This window comes from Sardina pilchardus, chromosome 1 (assembly GCF_963854185.1).
Source record: "Sardina pilchardus chromosome 1, fSarPil1.1, whole genome shotgun sequence".
NCBI classification, from domain to species: domain Eukaryota; kingdom Metazoa; phylum Chordata; class Actinopteri; order Clupeiformes; family Clupeidae; genus Sardina; species Sardina pilchardus.
In genome coordinates this window covers 50,660,220-50,679,059 of record NC_084994.1, presented here as the reverse complement: position 1 = coordinate 50,679,059, position 18,840 = coordinate 50,660,220, and the positions used below count along the sequence as shown (strand labels likewise).

Here is an 18,840-nt window from a genome sequence, read left to right as displayed (position 1 = left end):
AAATTGAATATTCTGCGAAGGTATATGATATGAGTCACAACAAAATGCCTTCAGCCGGAGATGAAAGAGGAGCAGCGTACGTTAGACCCAAAGCAGAGAAAATGCTAGAAGGCTGGTTAGAGAAGGAAGTGGAGGGGAAAGTGCTATTCTGTGGGACAGCTGTGGGCTCAGTGAGACAGGGTGTCCTGCCAAAAAGTGCTCCCAATAAATATTCTATTTTTACGAATCACATCCTCAAACCTGATGCATAAGCTTGAGAGAGAACGGAGAGCCGTAGTCATAGCAATGGTGGACAGCACTACTTAACTTGACAGCACTGGCAGTAATTTTTAATCTGCCTATCCACACCCCCAAGGCCTTATCGTAGACCTACAGGCCACGGGCACGCTGAATTTCCGTACGAGAGCCAGTTTGTGTGTGTGCTTCTAAAACAGAAATCACCTTGAGATTTGTACATTCACTCGCTGTTCTAATGCTCACCCACTGTTTGACAACTGTGTCCACTGCTTAAGAGGACTGTTTGTCGACTGTCTCTAATGCAGTGGAAAAGTCACAGAGAGAGAGAGAGAGAGAGAGAGAGAGAGAGAGAGAGAGAGAAAGGGAGAGAGAGATAGAGAGGGGGTGGTGAGAGAGTGCAACAGAGTGTGTGTTTATGTGTAGATGTGCAACTCTGGTCCATTTAACACAATAGGAAGAATACCATGATCTCATGCTTCACACTGAAAATCATATCTGTCTCCACAGATTCCTCGCAGTTCTGTGGATCACAATTTTCAACACTGATAAAAACAGCCCTTGCCCTCTCGCAGCTTGTATAGAGGAATCTGTGTTGTTGACAGCCATCAATGATTTTGCTTTGAGAGAGAGAGAGAGAGAGAGAGAGAGAGAGAGAGAGAGAGAGAGAGGGGGGGGGAGAGAGAGAGAGAGAGCATGGGATAGAGATACAGTAGGTGGGGGTACTTGGGGAGCCAGGGCAGAAGCTGTTTGGGAGGCCCTCGCAAAACCGCAGTCTCTCTCGGTGACCTCAGAGTCAGCACAGGGTTTCAAACTACCGAGGATACTTCACCAACAAAATCAAACTAGCGGAGAGAGCCATCACCTGAGAGACAGTGCTATGTTCAACTGACAACATGTCCCACTTTGGGTGAGGGAATCCCCTGATCTTGGCCAATCATAATCTATTGTAGGATTCAGACGCCATTGGGGGTCTGCTTCCCAGAATTCAGCAAGCAAAAGGTTTTGTTTGAAGATGGCCACAATATGTGAGATATTTCCAGCAATGCATTTTATTTATTAATACATTGACACACGTGAAACAATTCAAATGTAGATTATTTCAGTTAATTCCCCCACCAAATAGTTAGATATCAGTCAACAGACCATAGGCCTAAATCAAACATGATAGCCTAGAATATTTTTCATAGTCTGTGGACAAAATGTGTGTGAAATGGCATGAATTTTGACATTTTGAAAGTATGGCTTGTTTGGAACTGTATTAATAGAAATTAAATTAAAACGTGGGCCTAATAAAAGTATTGCTGAAATCGCGGTTGCAGCCAATAGGGCAAGCTCTGCCCGAAGATCTTTGCAAAATTTCTCGTAATTCTGACATTTTTTTTCAGTTAAGTGGAGCTGGGCAAAACAAATCGATAACATATGAGGCTCGGTCCGCAAAAAGAAAGTACACGGTGTTCTTTCAGCGCGAGGATGTGGGTGCGCGAGGTTAACCGTCTCCGCTGGGTGATGAGCCGTCACCTGATGGGCCCTTTAAGGTCAAAATCCGTCAGTCAACACTGACACACGCGAACCTTGATATGGCCAAAGCCATGGCGAAAACTACATCAGTCCGTGTAACCTGAACCCAACTGAAGACCATGTGATAGGCCTACAATTCTGATGTTCACAAATAAAGTCAAATAGACTATAAAACCCTCATTTCCATGTGGAGCCAACTTTAGGCCTGGCTTAGAGAAACAGACAGAAACATACTGCAGGCCATCAAGACACTATTGTAGGGGCTGTTCACTATTATAAATCAATGTAGCCTATTGGTGCATAAAATAATAGTGATAGCCTATACGGGGAGCCTAAAGTCCACTCAAATTCTTAATTTCGGAATGCTTAAGAATTATATATCTACAGCCAACTTCACAATGTCTCTGAACTTTTAGGCCTAGTCAAACTGAAATCAGAACAATAATACAATCACTTTAATTGCCTCACCCATGCAACAACAGTCAATGCAGCGCTATTAGTATTGAGTATGAGAGGTAGGCTAGATGGCTACTCTCGGAAAATGTTTTTATTATTATAATTGTTGTTATTGTTGCCAACATGTCACTGTTCTCTCTCATTCTAAATTTGCATGCAAGATGTGCGCCTCTGTCCGTCCTCATCTCCGCCGTGGCGAGAGAGAGATGGAGAGTAACGGTATTGGTTTCATAACGGCGAGTTACCGCACATAAACAAGCTCGGCCTGAATTAATGTCACCCATCACATAAATGGCCTCCAGCAATGTGCCATTAGAGGTATCATGTGAGACCTGCACACAACAGAGCACTTACCAATCAAAACATGCATACACTGAATATTAATCTCGCCGCTATTTACAACCAAACGCAGTTGCAACTTACAGGATTTTTGTGTCAGATGGGAGATCCACCGCTGATGGTCCCCAATCCAATCCCTTGTTCGAACAATTAACCACTGAAGAATTCTGGGGTCCCACCACCGTACACGAACAGTTTCTGGGACAAGGGCTGCACATCCCCAGCGAGCTCCAAGCCTCCAGGCAGCACAGTGAAAAAAGTAGGCTGGAGAAGAATCCAAACTTTGAGAAATAGACGCCATGTTTTCGCTTGGATACAGTCTGTCCATTTCTATAAGGCATAGCTCACTCACATCTCATCGCCTTGGATGTTGTAATCTTTTCTCGATTAAGGGGGGAAATATTTGCCCTTTCTACGGTTTTCATAAGAAAAACTAAAAAGAATCTTCTTTTAAAAACGCGTTTTCCTCCAGATGCGCAGGCAACCCCCTTTCCAGCGTAAACGGAACTAGCTCTACTTCTCCGGAGGAAAAAAAGTTCCAAACTCATCAGCAAGCCAGAAGTTCCCTGAGAACTTCCTTTTCTCCTCCTTTTCAAGTCCTGCAATGCTTACCCTGGCCACTGGATGGATCGTAATAGCCCATATCCCTTCGACGTGTGCGACTTTTAAAAAGAAAATCAGTCCAGACATTTTTTTCTTTTCTTTTTTCCCCCCTTTTGAAATGTATGCCGCATGCACCATTTGCACGATTAAAAATCTCTGTCGTCATGCTGATTTGGTCTTGGGGTCTCACCATCTATTAAGTGAAGTAAGATGATGACCCATCAACAATGATTTCTTCATCATTATTTAGCCTACTAATCACAGTTTGGATAACTAAATAACAATAAAATAGACTAAATAAAAGTCATTGATGAACAAGACCAAGAAATAGCTTATCATTAGTATAAAAGAATAACCGCTTTCCAGAACAGACACTTTTTGTTACATATAAAAACCACTACACTCTGTGGTGGCCATGTACATGGGGGCTCATGACATGCCCCCACCCCCAGAGTGTTAGCGCTTGTTTTTTTTTTCATTGACTGTTACATCTGTTGGATAACTTATCAATCATAACCTGCACAAGTATACAGTCAATAACTGACAGTATAAAACATGTGTAGTCCCTGTGCATAACAGGACCATTAGCTTTTGTTTCTCACTCAGTGTAGAAGCCAAACTGAAGAAACTTCAGAACCAACCAGGATGACTCTGTTTCTCTCCTTATCAGAGCATCCCATGCTATCTCATTTACAGTAGAAAGGCTTCGGTTCTTGAACCGTAATGCAGCAGCACAGCTGACCTCTACAGAAATCTGGTCTCCATGTCTCCTGCCCAGACTCCCTGACGTCCTCCATTTCATCGCCACATCTTGCGATCTCATTTGTCTGTTTCTCTCTTTCTCACCCTCGTGGAAGGGTGAGGACGGCTAATCACTGTGCTGAGAGCAATCAATGACAGAATACCAAGAGGAGTGGGAGTGGAGAAAAGCACAAAGGGATGAGCATGCCTTTGGGGTCAAGGTGAGAGGAGAAGAAAAGCGAGAGACAGCGGAGTCATTTCTGCATTTGCTCCGTCTTTGATCACATCCACGCCTTTCATTGTCATTCCCCTGCTCCCAGAACAGCTCCTGGAGTCACAGAAATCTCCCCTGTCAAAACACATTAATGCCTCTCCTCTCCTCTCCTCCACGGCCCCGGCCCCGGCCCAGCCAGCGCTCTCCTGACATCTTTCAAAGTTGGAGTGGCGCTGCTGACTCTCTCTGCTCTGTAGGCAGCTCTGTCTGTGAAGTAAAGAGCCCATGGCACAGTTCAGTGGTATTCTACTCATTGTATATGCTGTTTGGTCCTCACATACAGTACGCGATGATGTTTGAAAACTTTATAACATTCACACCCTAGCTTTTTCTCCTGACTGAGTTTTAATTGCTCATTTGTGAACTGTTGCAGTAAGTACAATCAAATCACAAGCTACATTATCTATTGTTATAATTATAGAACTATATTATAAAGGGGGGGGGGGGGGGGGCAAACATTGACATGTTCACTTCAGTAGGCTATTTTAATCTCATTCACAAGGAGTTACTACTTCATACTTTCACAGAACTAGTCCTGCTTAGTCATAATGGAAAACAAATAAATTGCCCATCTAAAAATCTTAGCACATTTGAATTAACATCAAATACTGACCATACCAGAGTTTTGAGAATACAAATGAAGTAACTCCAAAAAAAGATGATGGAACACATCACAATGATCATTTCAGATTTAATTTTCTATTTTACTTCGTTCATAGTTCATAGCATAGCTGCTGCAGTAAAAATGAATAACTGTATTAGAGCTTTGCTGTGTGTGTCCTTCAGTTACAGTACAGTGGCACTTCAAGAATTGTGAAAGACCTTGTTAGGGAGCAGGCTGTATTAATACATTTGGAGATCACAATTTCAGGGCTGAATAAGTGATGTCGGAGCCCCCCCCCCCAGGCAGCTGAGCCAGACGAGAGGGGAATGTAAATGTTGGAGTGTGCCATATGCCGCTGGTACACCTGACATGCTTTACATTGTTCCTGTGAACAATGTGAACAAAAGATGACGTTTTTTATATGCATTCCCGGCAACCATTACATTCAGGGTAGCACTTTTAAAGCAAGGGTGAGATGCAAGATGGCACAAAACCCTTGCTCACACATCCCGACTTTTCAAACAGGCTACAAATCAATAATGGCAGAAGCAACTGGTTATCTCTTTGGTGTCTTGTTCTATGGAGTCATGAGGCTTGTATGAAATTCTACAGCAAATCACCTCTGAATGCTTTTGAAACTAAGGTTAGAATAATTTTTAAATCAACTTTATCAAACAAAACACTAAGATATCGTTCCCAAATTATTATTTCAATATATCCTGCCACTATGTGTGATGAGTCTGTATGTGCTATATATATATATTGACAAATTAGAACTTCTCAGAACATTGCGGCTGCTGGCAGGGACACATTCTACATTCACGTTCCGTGACACACATTCCATTCTTGCAAGAGAAATATGCCGTCTTTAACACTAGGAAAAATGATTGGCTATTTTCCTGCTCTTTCCAGCTTAAACGTCTTTGCCGGCACATCTACAGGTGCATCTACATTTCAGCAGATATTTTTGAGATAGACAGAACCCAGGATCAAGTGCATCTTGGTGAAGAACAACCCTCAAACTTGTGTTAATGTTACCTCTGCCTGGCGATGTCTTGTGTTCATGGTACCTCTGGCTGAGGCTGTTTGGCTTCTTAGCAGCCTGCTTAGCAAAGGAGGTGATTGTTAACTTCCACTCACTAACTTGATTTGACCAAATAAATGGCAAGTGATATTCAGAATCTGATGGGAAAAAATCCTCTTTAGTTCACCATCCATCAAATGCATCACCAGTGCATTGACTATTTCACCAAGCCACTTCACTATTAACAAAATCTGGAATGACTGATCATAGTGCATCTTTTCCCTGTCTATGGTTACTATTAACGGACAACCAGACAACTGGAAAACACTGTGAATGCTGCCCTGTAGTGCGGGCAGAGGCAAAATAAAAAAAAAAGTCCAAAATGTTATTTTTTTGGCAGTCCTTTTTCCAGGCACTGCAAGATTCTGGCCCTGGGTACATTTGAGCTTTACTAACTCTGGATTTCATCAGCTGAAAATTGGACCATCAGCTGAAAACTCTTCCAAACCTCTGTCTTCATGTCCTGCTCCTTAATTCTGGAGCAGAGGCATCTGAAAGTGCTGACCAGCGATTAGAACTGTGCGAGCCCCCTCTCTGGGTATGTGCGCACAATATACATGTAATTACCGACGAATAGCTGGAGTTTGCAGTGCTTACAGCTCACATGTGGGACAAAGGCAATGCCACTTTGCTACTAAAACGCTTCTTATGCACTCTGGTCCCCAAGGATCTGGCTGCTCAGGATATGCATGAATGAGCCATGAGCAATGGCTGACGATGCTGAAGAGACATTGGCAATATCTAGTTTTGTCCATTGCTACTGTACTAATGGATTTTGGTTTTGCGAAGGCATAGACTCAATTTCCTTAAAGTTCCAAACCAAAACTAAATGTGTTGCTCTGAGTCACACCACAGCAAAAATTTTTCATTAACCACACTGACAAATATGCACCAATAAAAACATTGTCAGGTACATGAAATTAGGTTTCAAAATCATGAAAAAATGGGAAGAATATATACAGAACACTGGTCTCAGATCAGATGCCGTGGGCAGGTCTGCTTCCTGTGCTGAAGCCAGTTCAGTGTTATTGCTCAAGAGGCAGATGGGATCAGGCCTGTTTTCTGTATTAGCCTTCTGACGTTCTAATGATCAATATTCAAGGATAATCAATTCCCCCTTTTAGTACCCTCGTTTTTCCAAAGCAACTTACGACATCAATATAACAATAGCAACAAAAAATATTACACAATCATTAAAAAGAACAATCTTAGTTGTGGCGCAACTGGCTATGCCCGTACCATATTTGGGTCAATTTGCCCACTGGGATCCAGGGTCATTTCCCAATCCCATCTCTCTCTCCCACTCACTTCCTGCTAGTCTCTTACTATCCTATTACAATAAAGACAAAAAAGCCCCCAAAAGTCATAAAGCCTGAGAAATTACAAATTTAAGTAAGACAAAAATGTAACCAAAAAATACAATTTAACGGAAAAATAACAATAAATGTAGACCACAACTCTGTAAGAATGACTAGTTATACAAGGTCTACAATTTAGATATTGTTTGAAGATCCTAAAACGATCACTAGAATGAAAGAAGAAGAATCCCAGAAGAAAAGACTCGTCACTGTGATCTCTAGTCTAGAGGGCCGGCACAGCAGACGCTCATCAGAGGAGCAGTGCAGTGAGCGAGAGAGAGAAAGAGAGAGAGAGAGAGAGAGAGAGGATCCAGAGCTGGATCATGCCGTTAGAATAGCCAGGTGCAGATCCAATGAGTGTCCTATATGCCAGAGTGAGGGATCTTACTGTTTCAGGAGGCAGCGAAGAGTGTAGCTAACAGGAGTTACATGTGTCTTATTTGGCTGACTAAACACCAGACATGCTGCTGCATTCTGAATCATCTGCAATGGTCTCAGCTACCAGTGCATTGCAAAAATAACAATGATGTCCTGTTTAATGGGCTAACACAATCTAGTAACACAGTTTAGTGTTTTCCAGAGTAGTTTTATAACCTGTAGAAGGTGTATCCAAACAAATGTCCATTTTCGATTTACAGGGACTTTACATTTTAACTGTGCACTAAAAAATACACTAAAATGTCTCAAACAAGGTTGTCTTTCCCTTCAAATTTCATTATCAGGAAAGCACAACTCCACATGAATGTTTTCTATTGGAATCAGCTCCCGACTAAGACATTGGATAGGGCCCACTAAAACACGATAATAATTGCACTAATAGTAGCCTAACATTATTAATATGCCCACCTTTATTTCCCATGGGTTTTCCCCAATGAATGTCCCTTCTAACCTAACTGTCTGGTAATGGTAATGGCGATGAATTTAAATACATGATTCGTCCGCTGGATGGGGGTAAAGATGCCCAGGTATTGTCACCTCAGATGCAAATGGAAAATTATTAAAGAGGTGAATTCGAACTGTGGATCAAAACATGTCCCTGCTTTTTTCTTCACATATGGCCGTTGGCGTTAACCATTACCTATGCGTCTCACTCTCACCCTCTCTAAGGACTGCTATGCCATTTCCCCTCCGTGGTTGCAAAGCACATGAACCATGTAAGCGCGACCATTCCAATGAAAAAGATCTATGAAGACGTCCTTGTCCGTGATAATTATAATTAGCAGCATTAGTACGCAAGAAAGTTGTGCCCAGAGGCATAGGCAGAGGCAACAGTTACATAATGCATGAGCCCTCTCTGTGCAACCGTCAAAGCACCTCAGTGTAAACTTCCGAAACCCTTGCAACACCTGCGAATAGAAGCACGCCCCGTCAATACATCTGACACTGAGCAAACGTCCTTATCTACGTCAGACAGATTCCACTTCACTGTCTTGTGTCTGAAATGTGTCTGAATCTTTAGTTTGAAGCTTGAAGAGATACGTCTAATCACTGACGCAATTAAACTTTTATCAGTGGCTTAACACTACAAGGGGCATAATATATCCTCCTTCATTTATGAACCCCGTCTTATTGTGAATGAGCATGTATGGGAATGAGCATTTGTGTTGCACATAGTAGACGAGAGAATAATTCTGACTAGTCCCTGTTGTCAGACAAGAAGAGGAGAAGCTCTTGGATCAACAGTTGTATGCAACCTGGGAATTCACAGTGTCAGGAGGTCTACTACTTGCGCGCGATTATGCAGTAAACCTGGACTGGGGAAGCAGCATGACGCGCAGAGAAGGAGTGTCACGTTCACTCCCGGGCGTTAAATACCGGTGCTGTGTTGCAGCCCGTCTCCAAAGTGGACCCGTCTCCGCCGTGCGTATTAGACACCACGAATCTTTCAACTTTCCGATGGTTTAATTCTACCTCGAGATCTATGACATCCGTGCTCTGAGCGAGCTGTATATCAACATAAAATGACAGCGACCAGGATGCTTTGGCAAAGGACTGTGAATTTCGATATCTTTGGATGTAATACTTTAACAGGTTTAAAGACAGTTGTCATTTATTTGTACACACGTTGAAGCTTTATTATAATATTTTCTCGGATTCAAAGTATTGTATTTCAACTGACTGAGATTTACCTCGATGGGCGACGGGTGAGGAGAGGACAACGAAAGACAAACCATTCAGATATCCAAGATATTGTTCGGAAGACTCTTTATAAACTGCTGGACAGCTGTTTGGCAAAGTCGAAAACAAGGTCCGTTCAGTGAAAATATTCAAGGTACCCGTCCTCATACGCAGACATCATGCAGAGACAGATTAGACTATCCAAATGTTAAAATAGTTGAGGTATAATCGTTTTCTTAATTGTACCAATTACGATATCTCTATATAAAAACGTTCACTGTACTTTTTTTACAATGGCAATAAACTATTTTCATAAATCAAGAATACGGAAATGTGTTTTTGGCACCTTAAACACCAGAGTGCAAATGTTATACATAGGACTGCACCTGCACCTCCTACATTTTGCCTGTGCATTTTCCCATAAATGTCCTCATTTCAACATTTCGATGCTGATCGTTTTCACTGTGCCGTGGCCATTGATGCGACTGTTCATACGCCTCTCTTAACTTCTCACTTCCCTAGTCACCACAGTGACTTTTGGCTTTAGCAGGTAAGACGCTTCAGTAGGCTAAAGGTTGCGAGACCGCACTGCTTTCTCCATCCCAGTAAAAACAAGTGGAGCAGATGGGCGAGACATGAATAAAATGAAAAAGTGAAAAGGGCACACACATTGAATAATGTGCATCAAACCTCAAGTTAGTAATGACTCTGTTTGAACGCATTAATTAATGCAAATTGGATGTTTCCTTGTAGCATAGCCGTTTATTGAGATGTTTGCTCACCCATCAGCTGAAACTGCCTTAATGAAATGTCTGTATCGAATGTAATTAGAACAAGTAGAATAGTTTTAATTTTCTTCTGCGCCCAGAGCAAAGTACCATTGGAGAATTCAAAGTACGCTCTAAAATTACGTGCTCATAATTAACAGACGTGAATTGGATGTGACTGACAATAACAGAGAGATGCGTAAAGCGCTCAAGGACAGCCCCTGGCATATTGTCTCCGTGTGCAATCCTCGGATTCGGTGCTTGAAGTGATACAGTTAGAAAGACTCTCCCTCCAGCCCTCTCCATCCTCTCTCTGCATCTTTCACTCTCTTGATTGCTCTTTTCCCACACACACACACACACACACGCGCACGCACGCGCGCACACACACACACACACACACACACACTAACACAGACACAGACAGACACACACACACACACACACACACACACACACACACACACACACGCACTCACGCAAACACACACACACGCAAGCACGCAAGCACGCAAGCACGCACGCACGCACGCACACACACACACACACACACACACACACACACACACACACACACACACACACACACACACACACACATACACACACGCATAACATGCGCTCTTATTATATATCGACTTTGAAGTCTATGCTGTATCTCTGTCACGGTCTCCATCTCCCTGCTTTCCTTATTTGATCTATCCATCATTTGATCTCTCCTCAAAGTCCTCTCTTCCCCTCCTTTTTCAGATGTGACTCAGCATAGTTTATCTGTTTAAAGTGCTGAAACACCTGGGCCTGTGGAACTCCCTCCAGCTCTCCTCTCTCCACTAGCCTCTGCCCGCTCTTCCGTCCACTCACCCTTGCGCTGAAAAGAGGTATGGAGTCCACCGAAGGTCCAGTCGGAGTGACCCTGATGAGCGACTTCAATTTGTCCAGCGTGGCCATGATGGACGGCATGTCGGAGGACGGGGCCAACGTCTCGGCCAACGTGTCGGACCACAGCGTGCCGTTCCAGAGCAGCAGCTCCACGGTGACGGCGGTCATCTCGCTGACCGTCTTCCTGGTGGGGCTGACCGGCAACACGCTGGCCATCTACGTGGTGCTGCGCTACGCCAAGATGAAGACGGTCACCAACATCTACATCTTCAACCTGGCCGTGGCCGACGAGCTCTACATCCTGGGCCTGCCCTTCCTGACCACGCAGAACGTCCTCTCCTACTGGCCCTTCGGCTCGTTCCTCTGCCGCGTGGTCATGACGGCCGACTCGCTCAACCAGTTCACCAGCGTCTTCTGCCTGACCGTCATGAGCATCGACCGCTACCTGGCCGTGGTGCACCCCATCCGCTCCACCCGCTGGAGGCGCCCGCGCGTGGCCCGAGTGGTCAGCGCGGCCATGTGGGCGGTGTCCTTCGTGGTGGTGCTGCCCGTGGTGGTGTTCTCCGACGTCCAGGACACCTTCCGCTCGTGCAACATGAACTGGCCCGAGCCGCACAACGTGTGGTCCACCGTCTTCATCCTGTACACCGCCATCCTGGGCTTCTTCGGCCCGCTGCTGGTCATCTGCCTGTGCTACCTGCTCATCGTGGTCAAGGTCAAGTCGTCGGGGGCGCGGGCCGGCTTCACCAAGCGGCGGCGCTCGGAGCGCAAGGTGACCCGCATGGTGGTGGTCATCGTGGTGGTGTTCGTGCTCTGCTGGCTGCCCTTCTTCATCCTCAACGTGGTCAACCTGGTGGTCATCCTGCCGGAGAACAGCCTGATGGCGGGCGTCTACTTCTTCTCCGTCATCCTCTCCTACGCCAACAGCTGTGCCAACCCGCTGCTCTACGGCTTCCTGTCCGACAACTTCAAGCAGAGCTTCCGGAAGGTGCTGTGCGTGCGCAAGACCAACGGCGTGGAGGACGGCGACCCCAGCCAGCCGCGCACGGAGAAGACCACCACGCACGACACCTTCCTGACGCCTCGCAACAACGACTTCAACGGCCAGGCGCAGAGCAGCCAGGTACAGTCTCTTCTCCATCCTCTCAGAGATTTGAAAAGACAGACGGAGCTAATTGAGTTGCTTTGTCTATTGGTCAAAGTTTGGAGGTAGAGTTAGTCTTGGCCCTAGACTATGAGGATAAACACGTGAAATTGCAAATGTTATCGTCTCATTTAATCTTAACTTGATGGTGCTGTAGATTTCTCATGAGAATGTGATGTGGGTGCATCAGATGATATATTGCTGTAGCTTAGAGATTTAAACTCAGACAAATAAGCCAGCATATCAATTTTCTACATTTCTGTGTATTTGTGCATGTATTTGTTGGTGTGTGTGTGTGTGTGTGTGTGTGTGTGTGTGTGTGTGTAGAGAGAGAGAGAGCGACTACTTTGTCTGATCAATTACTGTATCACAAAACATGATTTTGTCTTTTTACTATACATGCCTCATTTGTGTATTTGTGTGCATTTATGTATAACTCTTCGTGTTGGTGGAAATGTGCATGTGTCTGATTATGTGACACACTAAGAGAGATCAAATGTGACTGTGTTTCTCATATCATGTTACCATATTCTGATCATTAGGCCTACTTTCATGTTATTTCCTGTCATATCAAAAATTCCGACTGTGTGCCTTAACGAGGACGCAACTCGTAGAGATGTCTTTGTGTGTGGGTAGTAATCTGTGTTTTCTCAGAACAAATACGCCTGCGACCGATCTGCAACTTCACACTTATTCAAGGGTGTCAAAGTAAACTCTTAGCCAGCGAGCTTTTGGATTTTCAGCACAGGGGCGTCAGTGTATATTTATATGACTTAGGAAGGCAACCTAGGACCTTGTGGCAAAAACCTTTCCCATCAACGTGTATTTTCTCCAGATTTAGTGAGACAAGCATTTGGGCCATAGTTTTAGTCACATACTGTAACGGGTTGGGGAGATGGCAACTACTACGTCTAATGGACAATGGCCGGGTTTCCCAAAATTGTTAAGAAGCTCTTAAGTGCTAAGAACTTCTTAGGAGCGTTGTAAGAATGTTCTAAGAACGCTCCTAAGAAGTTCTTAGGACTTAAGAGCTTCTTAACGATTTTGGGAAACCCGGCCAATATCAGTGGGAGAGACATGGAGAATTGTAAGTTCTGTTAGACTCATGCCAGCAAGAGCTGGAGAAGCACTTGATGAAATAAGACAAGATATGGAAGGAATGACATGTTGAGAGTCTGGTGATGGGAACTCGCCTCAGGCCAGCCATTAGCACAGCATGTATATGAAATAGCCCAAATCTGAACCCCCTCTGAGACCATGGCAAGATGTCTGTGTGGGTTTGTGTGCGAATGCCTCAGTTCCTTCAGAAATGCATTTTGAAGGTATGATTCTGTAGATAAACGCATCTTCAAATGCATTCCCTTTATTCATAGAGATAAATACACTTGGCACCTCTACCCAAGTGTTCATATGATAGTTTTACGCACTGAGTCTAAAAGCTGGATCTTTATTCTCTCACATTGATCCCGATTACCCAGCTAGCCCCAAGCAGATGGGCTCCTATGAGCTGGTCTCTTCTGGCCACTGTAAAGCGCTCATGTTTGCAAAAGCAAATGTGTTGGCTGTTAACTTGTTGGGTCACTTTAGACAACAGTGCCAAAATGCCTCTCTAACATTGCTATCCATACCTGCCTGGTATCCATGAGCTTTTCTTCATTCTTTAAAAAATATTATTACATAGAATAATAAAATATTATTCTTTAATATTTTTAGCACAAGGGGTTCATTTATTTGTTATTGAAGGAACTCCACACTAAAAGTGAATAGTGCAGAATTTGCTTTTCAGGTTGCTGTCTCTCTGTGTATAAAGGAATCGCTGGAAGGGTCTTTTGGTTTTGCCGTGTGAAGTCTGAAACATATGAAAGCAGGTCTACAGACTTGGCAGGAGTTGACAGTGTGGGCCACATAGAAAAACGATGGAATGCCAGAGGAGAAAATGTGAGGGAAGAGTGTGTTTTTGGAACAAGGTAGGAGGTCACTGCATGTACCTCTGAAAAAGAGTCAGTTTGGCGTTTTCCTTCTTTCCTTTTAAAATTCTAAATGATCTGATACCAAGCCAACAGAAATGCGACATAGTGCTGTGCTGCGTGACGCAATAGAATATTGATAGATTACGCGCTGATAGGCGTATGAGTGAAACAAACTCAGCCTGCACTGGAATAATTTGTCTCATATTAGTGCATGAGTCTGCGCTTGGTTGAACAGAGACAATGGGATGTTAAAAGCACCCATTCTTTGAAATCAGTTACTCAGCCATCAAGTTGCATGTCAAACAGTCACAGTAGTGCATTTTAAGATCAAAGAATGTTTTTGTTTTTTAAAACGAAAATGGGAAGACAGAAAGTAAATAGGATACTGAGAGAGAGAGAAAGAAAGAGAGAGAGAGAGACTTTTGTCACAACCTTGTTTGTTTTGTCTGTTCTTCTGCACTAACCTTGTGAATGCTGTAACAATCTGTGGGAAACATAAACCAGACTTTGATTTAGAAAGATGAAAGCAAGGGGGAGCTATCATGGATATAACCTCAAAAGAAAACATTTTCTTTCTATCACATTAACCAACAAAGAAGTAAATGAACCAAATCTGATGTGTTGCTTTGAGGTGCTGATATTCATGATATGCCACCATTGAGTAAACGGCAGGAGAGGCCCATGGCATGAGATACAGTGTTATCGTCTATTTAAGTTACTGTATTCAAGTTCACTCAACTTACTGTAAGTCATCTCTATTTGCGGCAAGTGTCCCTCTCATCATGATGAAACTATGACAGTACATCGTGGGCTTTAGGTGTTTAACTAGCTCCGGTTGTCTCTATGGCAGCAGATGATGGTCATCATTAGACTGGACTGTGTCCAGTAGAGTTTGGGGTAGAGTTAGTGACACTCTGTAGGCCTATACTCTCAGAAAAAAGGTTCCATCCTTTGATATGAATAAGGCATCCAAAATGGCTCCAAACTGTAGTTTGCCTGTTCTGCTGCTGGCTATCTGCTGCTTGCCCCGTGTTTCTGGCATGAGAGGTTGTGTCTTCAGATTTAGGTGCAGACTACAATTCTAATCACATTCAACTTTGATCCAGTTGCTCCTCACATTCCTCCAGCTGCCTCTTTAAAGTAGTAGTATCAGGTTAAGGTAGAACAACTACTGTACATCTTGTTGCTTTAAAATGACGTTGTTGCACCCTGTTGACGTCAATGACGGCCAATGTGGATGATTACTGTGGCTTGAAAGTTGTTTGTCTGTACAAGTGTAGTGGATGATGGCTTAATGGCCAAGACGAAATCGCTGGACACTCTCTGGGCATCAGAAAGCTCCAGTGTATCCTCAGGCCACGATTATTCTCGCTTGTGAATGCACACAGGCCACCGAGGTCACCAGAGCTGCATTCTAGTCCTTAATCATCTCTCAAGTCCTCCTTCCAATCCGCCCATGTGCAGTCGGCGCCCTTGTAGTCCAGTGGCCACATCATGCACTATGGTAATGTGCTCTTCATCTGTTAGTCCTACCAGGCATGTGTTATGTTACCTTCTGTTACACTGTAACTGTTTACTATCAATATACATGGTACTTGACTTACTGCCCTCCAAAGCACATAGCTGAAAATCATGCAAGTCAGTAGCAGAATATGTGTGAATAGGGTTTACATAAGAGGCACCCAGATTTGAAGTACACTTTTTTTATGTATGCGCATGGGTGAATCCAGGCCACAGGAGAAGAGCATTTGATCCTATTAGATCTGGTGTGGAGGGTTAAAAACCTCAGGCCCAATATAAACTGTGATGTGAGAAGCAGAATTTCAGATTTGCTTGGGCATCGTAGTTACCCCACTGTGTGTCTCTTGTATAGCTAAGTGATACTTTGCTTTAATGTGATCCTTCAAGCGATCAGAGGGTTGGGATGCAGTATCCAAAATACACAACTAACATCACAGTTAATTAGTGTCTGAGGAGATAATGTTCTCAATGAGAACAATAGCACAACGGAACACCAGTATAATACATATTTTCTCTTAAACAATTCTACCAAACAAGACAACAACACAGATTGCCTTGAATCACACAAAAGAACAAAGAGACAACAAAGAAAGCCTGAACAGCCCCTAGTCACAACTATGAGCTTATCCACTGAACGTGTCTGTCAATGTTAATGTCTGTTGGAGGGGAAATGTTAAAGCTGCTTTCCAAGGCTGACAGAGAGACCCCATCAGGTATCAGACAATGCTGGAAATAGGATTTCTGCTTTGACGTCGCAAGCTTATGTTCTTCCTCAGTGGTATGCTATTGCTCTTGTGGGCTACTTGAGCAGTAGAGGCTGGGTAGACAACTAGTAGAAGACTAGTAGAAGACTGTTCCACTGGAGCATACAGCTCAAGGGCATTGATATGTCAGTCAGTGGCTGTTGATGACGGTTTAGAGGGAGGTGGATCATTGTTATGGCTAGGCTGGAGATATGTCGATATGTCCCCAATTTGTCCCATTATGAGGCAGAATAAATTGCATTATTATCATATGATTAGTAACTCAATAGAGCCATTTGCATGTAAATCAATACTCAGCACACTGCCTATGCGTACAGAGTACAGAGTTGGGCTGTGATTACTGGACATGTCTACTGCACATATTCAGGCCTCACAAGAGGGTGCATATTCTAGAAGAAGTAGTGTGTCTTTTGAGAAGAGACGAAAGCTATATTTACTCTGTGATTAGGGCGCTAGGATTCCTAGGGTGAGTAGGGATGCGGGTGGGTGAGCTCCTAAACAGCCCTGTGAGGGACGTTTCGATTAGTCTCTCAGGGCTCTATGCTGTGCCTCTGTCTTGCCCTCTGGGCCACTTCCTCTGTTCCCTACACAGTCAGGGGGTCAAATCGAAAGAAAAGTTTTGAATGTCACTGGATGGGGGCTCTGAGGCAGACAACTATTGAACACTAGAAGAGTTTAAACTCAGGGGTTCCTGCCTGGGCACCACAGCCTCTCTGTAAGGGCCAACATGTGCCAAACATCTGTGCAAGGATTCCTCTGCTTCTGTTCCAAGTGGAGCATCATGACCTCGAACTGGCAACCTGAAGTGTCTGGTGTGCTATAATATAGCTACAAACTGATAAGCGTCTGGTGTGCTATAATATAGCTACAAACTGATAAGTCTCTGGTGTGCTATAATATAAGTGTCTGGTGTGCTATGATATGGCTGGTAAATATACTGTAGCTGATAAGTGTCTGGTGTGCTATAATACTGTAGCTGATAAGTGTCTGGTGTGCTATAATATACTGTAGCTACAACAGCTTTAGTCTGAAACAGCCTATGGCCCCAGTTGGATTTACCTTACTGAGGGTGCGGATATTTGTTGATCTGTAGGGAGTGTTAATCTCGTTGTTTGGTACTCTGCAGACTGGAGTACCACGACAGTGCACTATACAATATTATTGTTATTTTAAAACGAATAGCCATGTTAGAGCTACATCATGTGTCATCACTGTCACAGTCAGTGCTGAATGTGTGTGTGTGTGTGTGTGTGTGTGTGTGTGTGTGTGTGTGTCTTATGTGATCCTCTTCTTCTGGAAGTATAATTTTCTGTTCTTTCTTAATTAATGTGATGGGGCTGAGATTTTGGGGTAGTCTAAACAAATTCATTACACACATGTACAAGTACACACGCAGACACACACACACACACACACACACACACACACACACACACACACACACACACACACACACACACACACACACACACACACACACACACACAGCTACTGTCCTTGTTCCACTGCCTGTCTTCTTGTCTTGTTGTCTTTGCAGGACATGCAGTTGGAGCCTTGTGGTGGCTCCAGCCAGGAGCCTCCACCAGCAAGGCCCATAGTCACTGACCAGTCCACACTTTAAGTTTCTTTCTCTCTTTCTCTCTCTCTCTCTCTCCCATCTCTCCATCGCTCCTTCCTTTCTTCTGTGTCTCTATCTCTCTCTCTCTCTCTCTCTGTCTATGCTTACCCCCCTGTTCCCCTGTCTTCTCTGTCTCCTCTCGTGTGTGTGTCACCTCGTGTGTGTGTGTGGACTGAAGGTGTCTCCTCACACCCCCAACCTCGGGACCTCGGCCTCTCACGCGACGGACCTCAGCTTGCACTCTGTCGCCACGCCAACCTCCAGCCACGAGCTCTGAAACCTCCGTCAACACGTCAACACCCACAGGTGGAGAGACTGCGCTTTTCTTTGGGGCTCGCCTGCTGCGGAATGTGGACTAGCGCTGAAAAACGGTGGCTCCAGACCGGAGGCTGTGGGTTGGGAAGGGAGCACGGCCAAGCTCATTTTTAAGACTGGAGCGGGTATCTTCTTCAAAGACTCAGTGTGGGGAAAGGTTATCCTGTGAGATGGCAAAATTGCACACTGAGGGATTCACACCCACACCCACTTCCAGACTAGCAGAAGTCTAGAAGTCAGTCAGATTATCTCTCTCTCGCACGCACGCAAAGACACACACACACACACACACACACACACACACACACAAAATATGACTCACAATTCCTCATCAAACTGCAGGTCTGGAGAAAGGGAAAAAAGATACATATCTTACTCTTTCTATCAGATGTTCTTTAAACCTGTGAAGTTTGAAACTCACGCCAAAGCAAAGCCTCAGAGCACACTGAATATAAACTTTCACATTTTATCTCAAATAGCCCGCAGCCAAGTTGCCTTTCCAAAAGCACATAAAAAGCAAAGTGCAAATT

At 44.1% G+C, this 18,840-nt stretch overlaps 2 protein-coding genes across 2 annotated transcripts in view; one reads left to right on the top strand and one right to left on the bottom strand.

The window, feature by feature from the left end:
- The window catches only part of pkd1a (polycystic kidney disease 1a), a 78,267-nt gene extending 75,376 nt beyond the window's left edge, over positions 1–2,891 (bottom strand). Inside the window, exon 1 of the mRNA XM_062535783.1 lies at positions 2,635–2,891. Coding sequence (XP_062391767.1) covers positions 2,635–2,891 — 257 coding nt within the window. The remainder of the gene's footprint in view (positions 1–2,634) is intronic.
- An 8,088-nt stretch (positions 2,892–10,979) lies between these two features.
- On the top strand, positions 10,980–18,297 carry LOC134079688 (somatostatin receptor type 5). The gene is made up of 2 exons (XM_062535774.1): positions 10,980–12,101; positions 18,174–18,297. Exons 1-2 carry the CDS (start codon positions 10,980–10,982, stop codon positions 18,270–18,272), a joined length of 1,221 nt encoding a protein of 406 aa, XP_062391758.1. The 3' UTR covers positions 18,273–18,297.
- Positions 18,298–18,840: the final 543 nt, after the last annotated feature.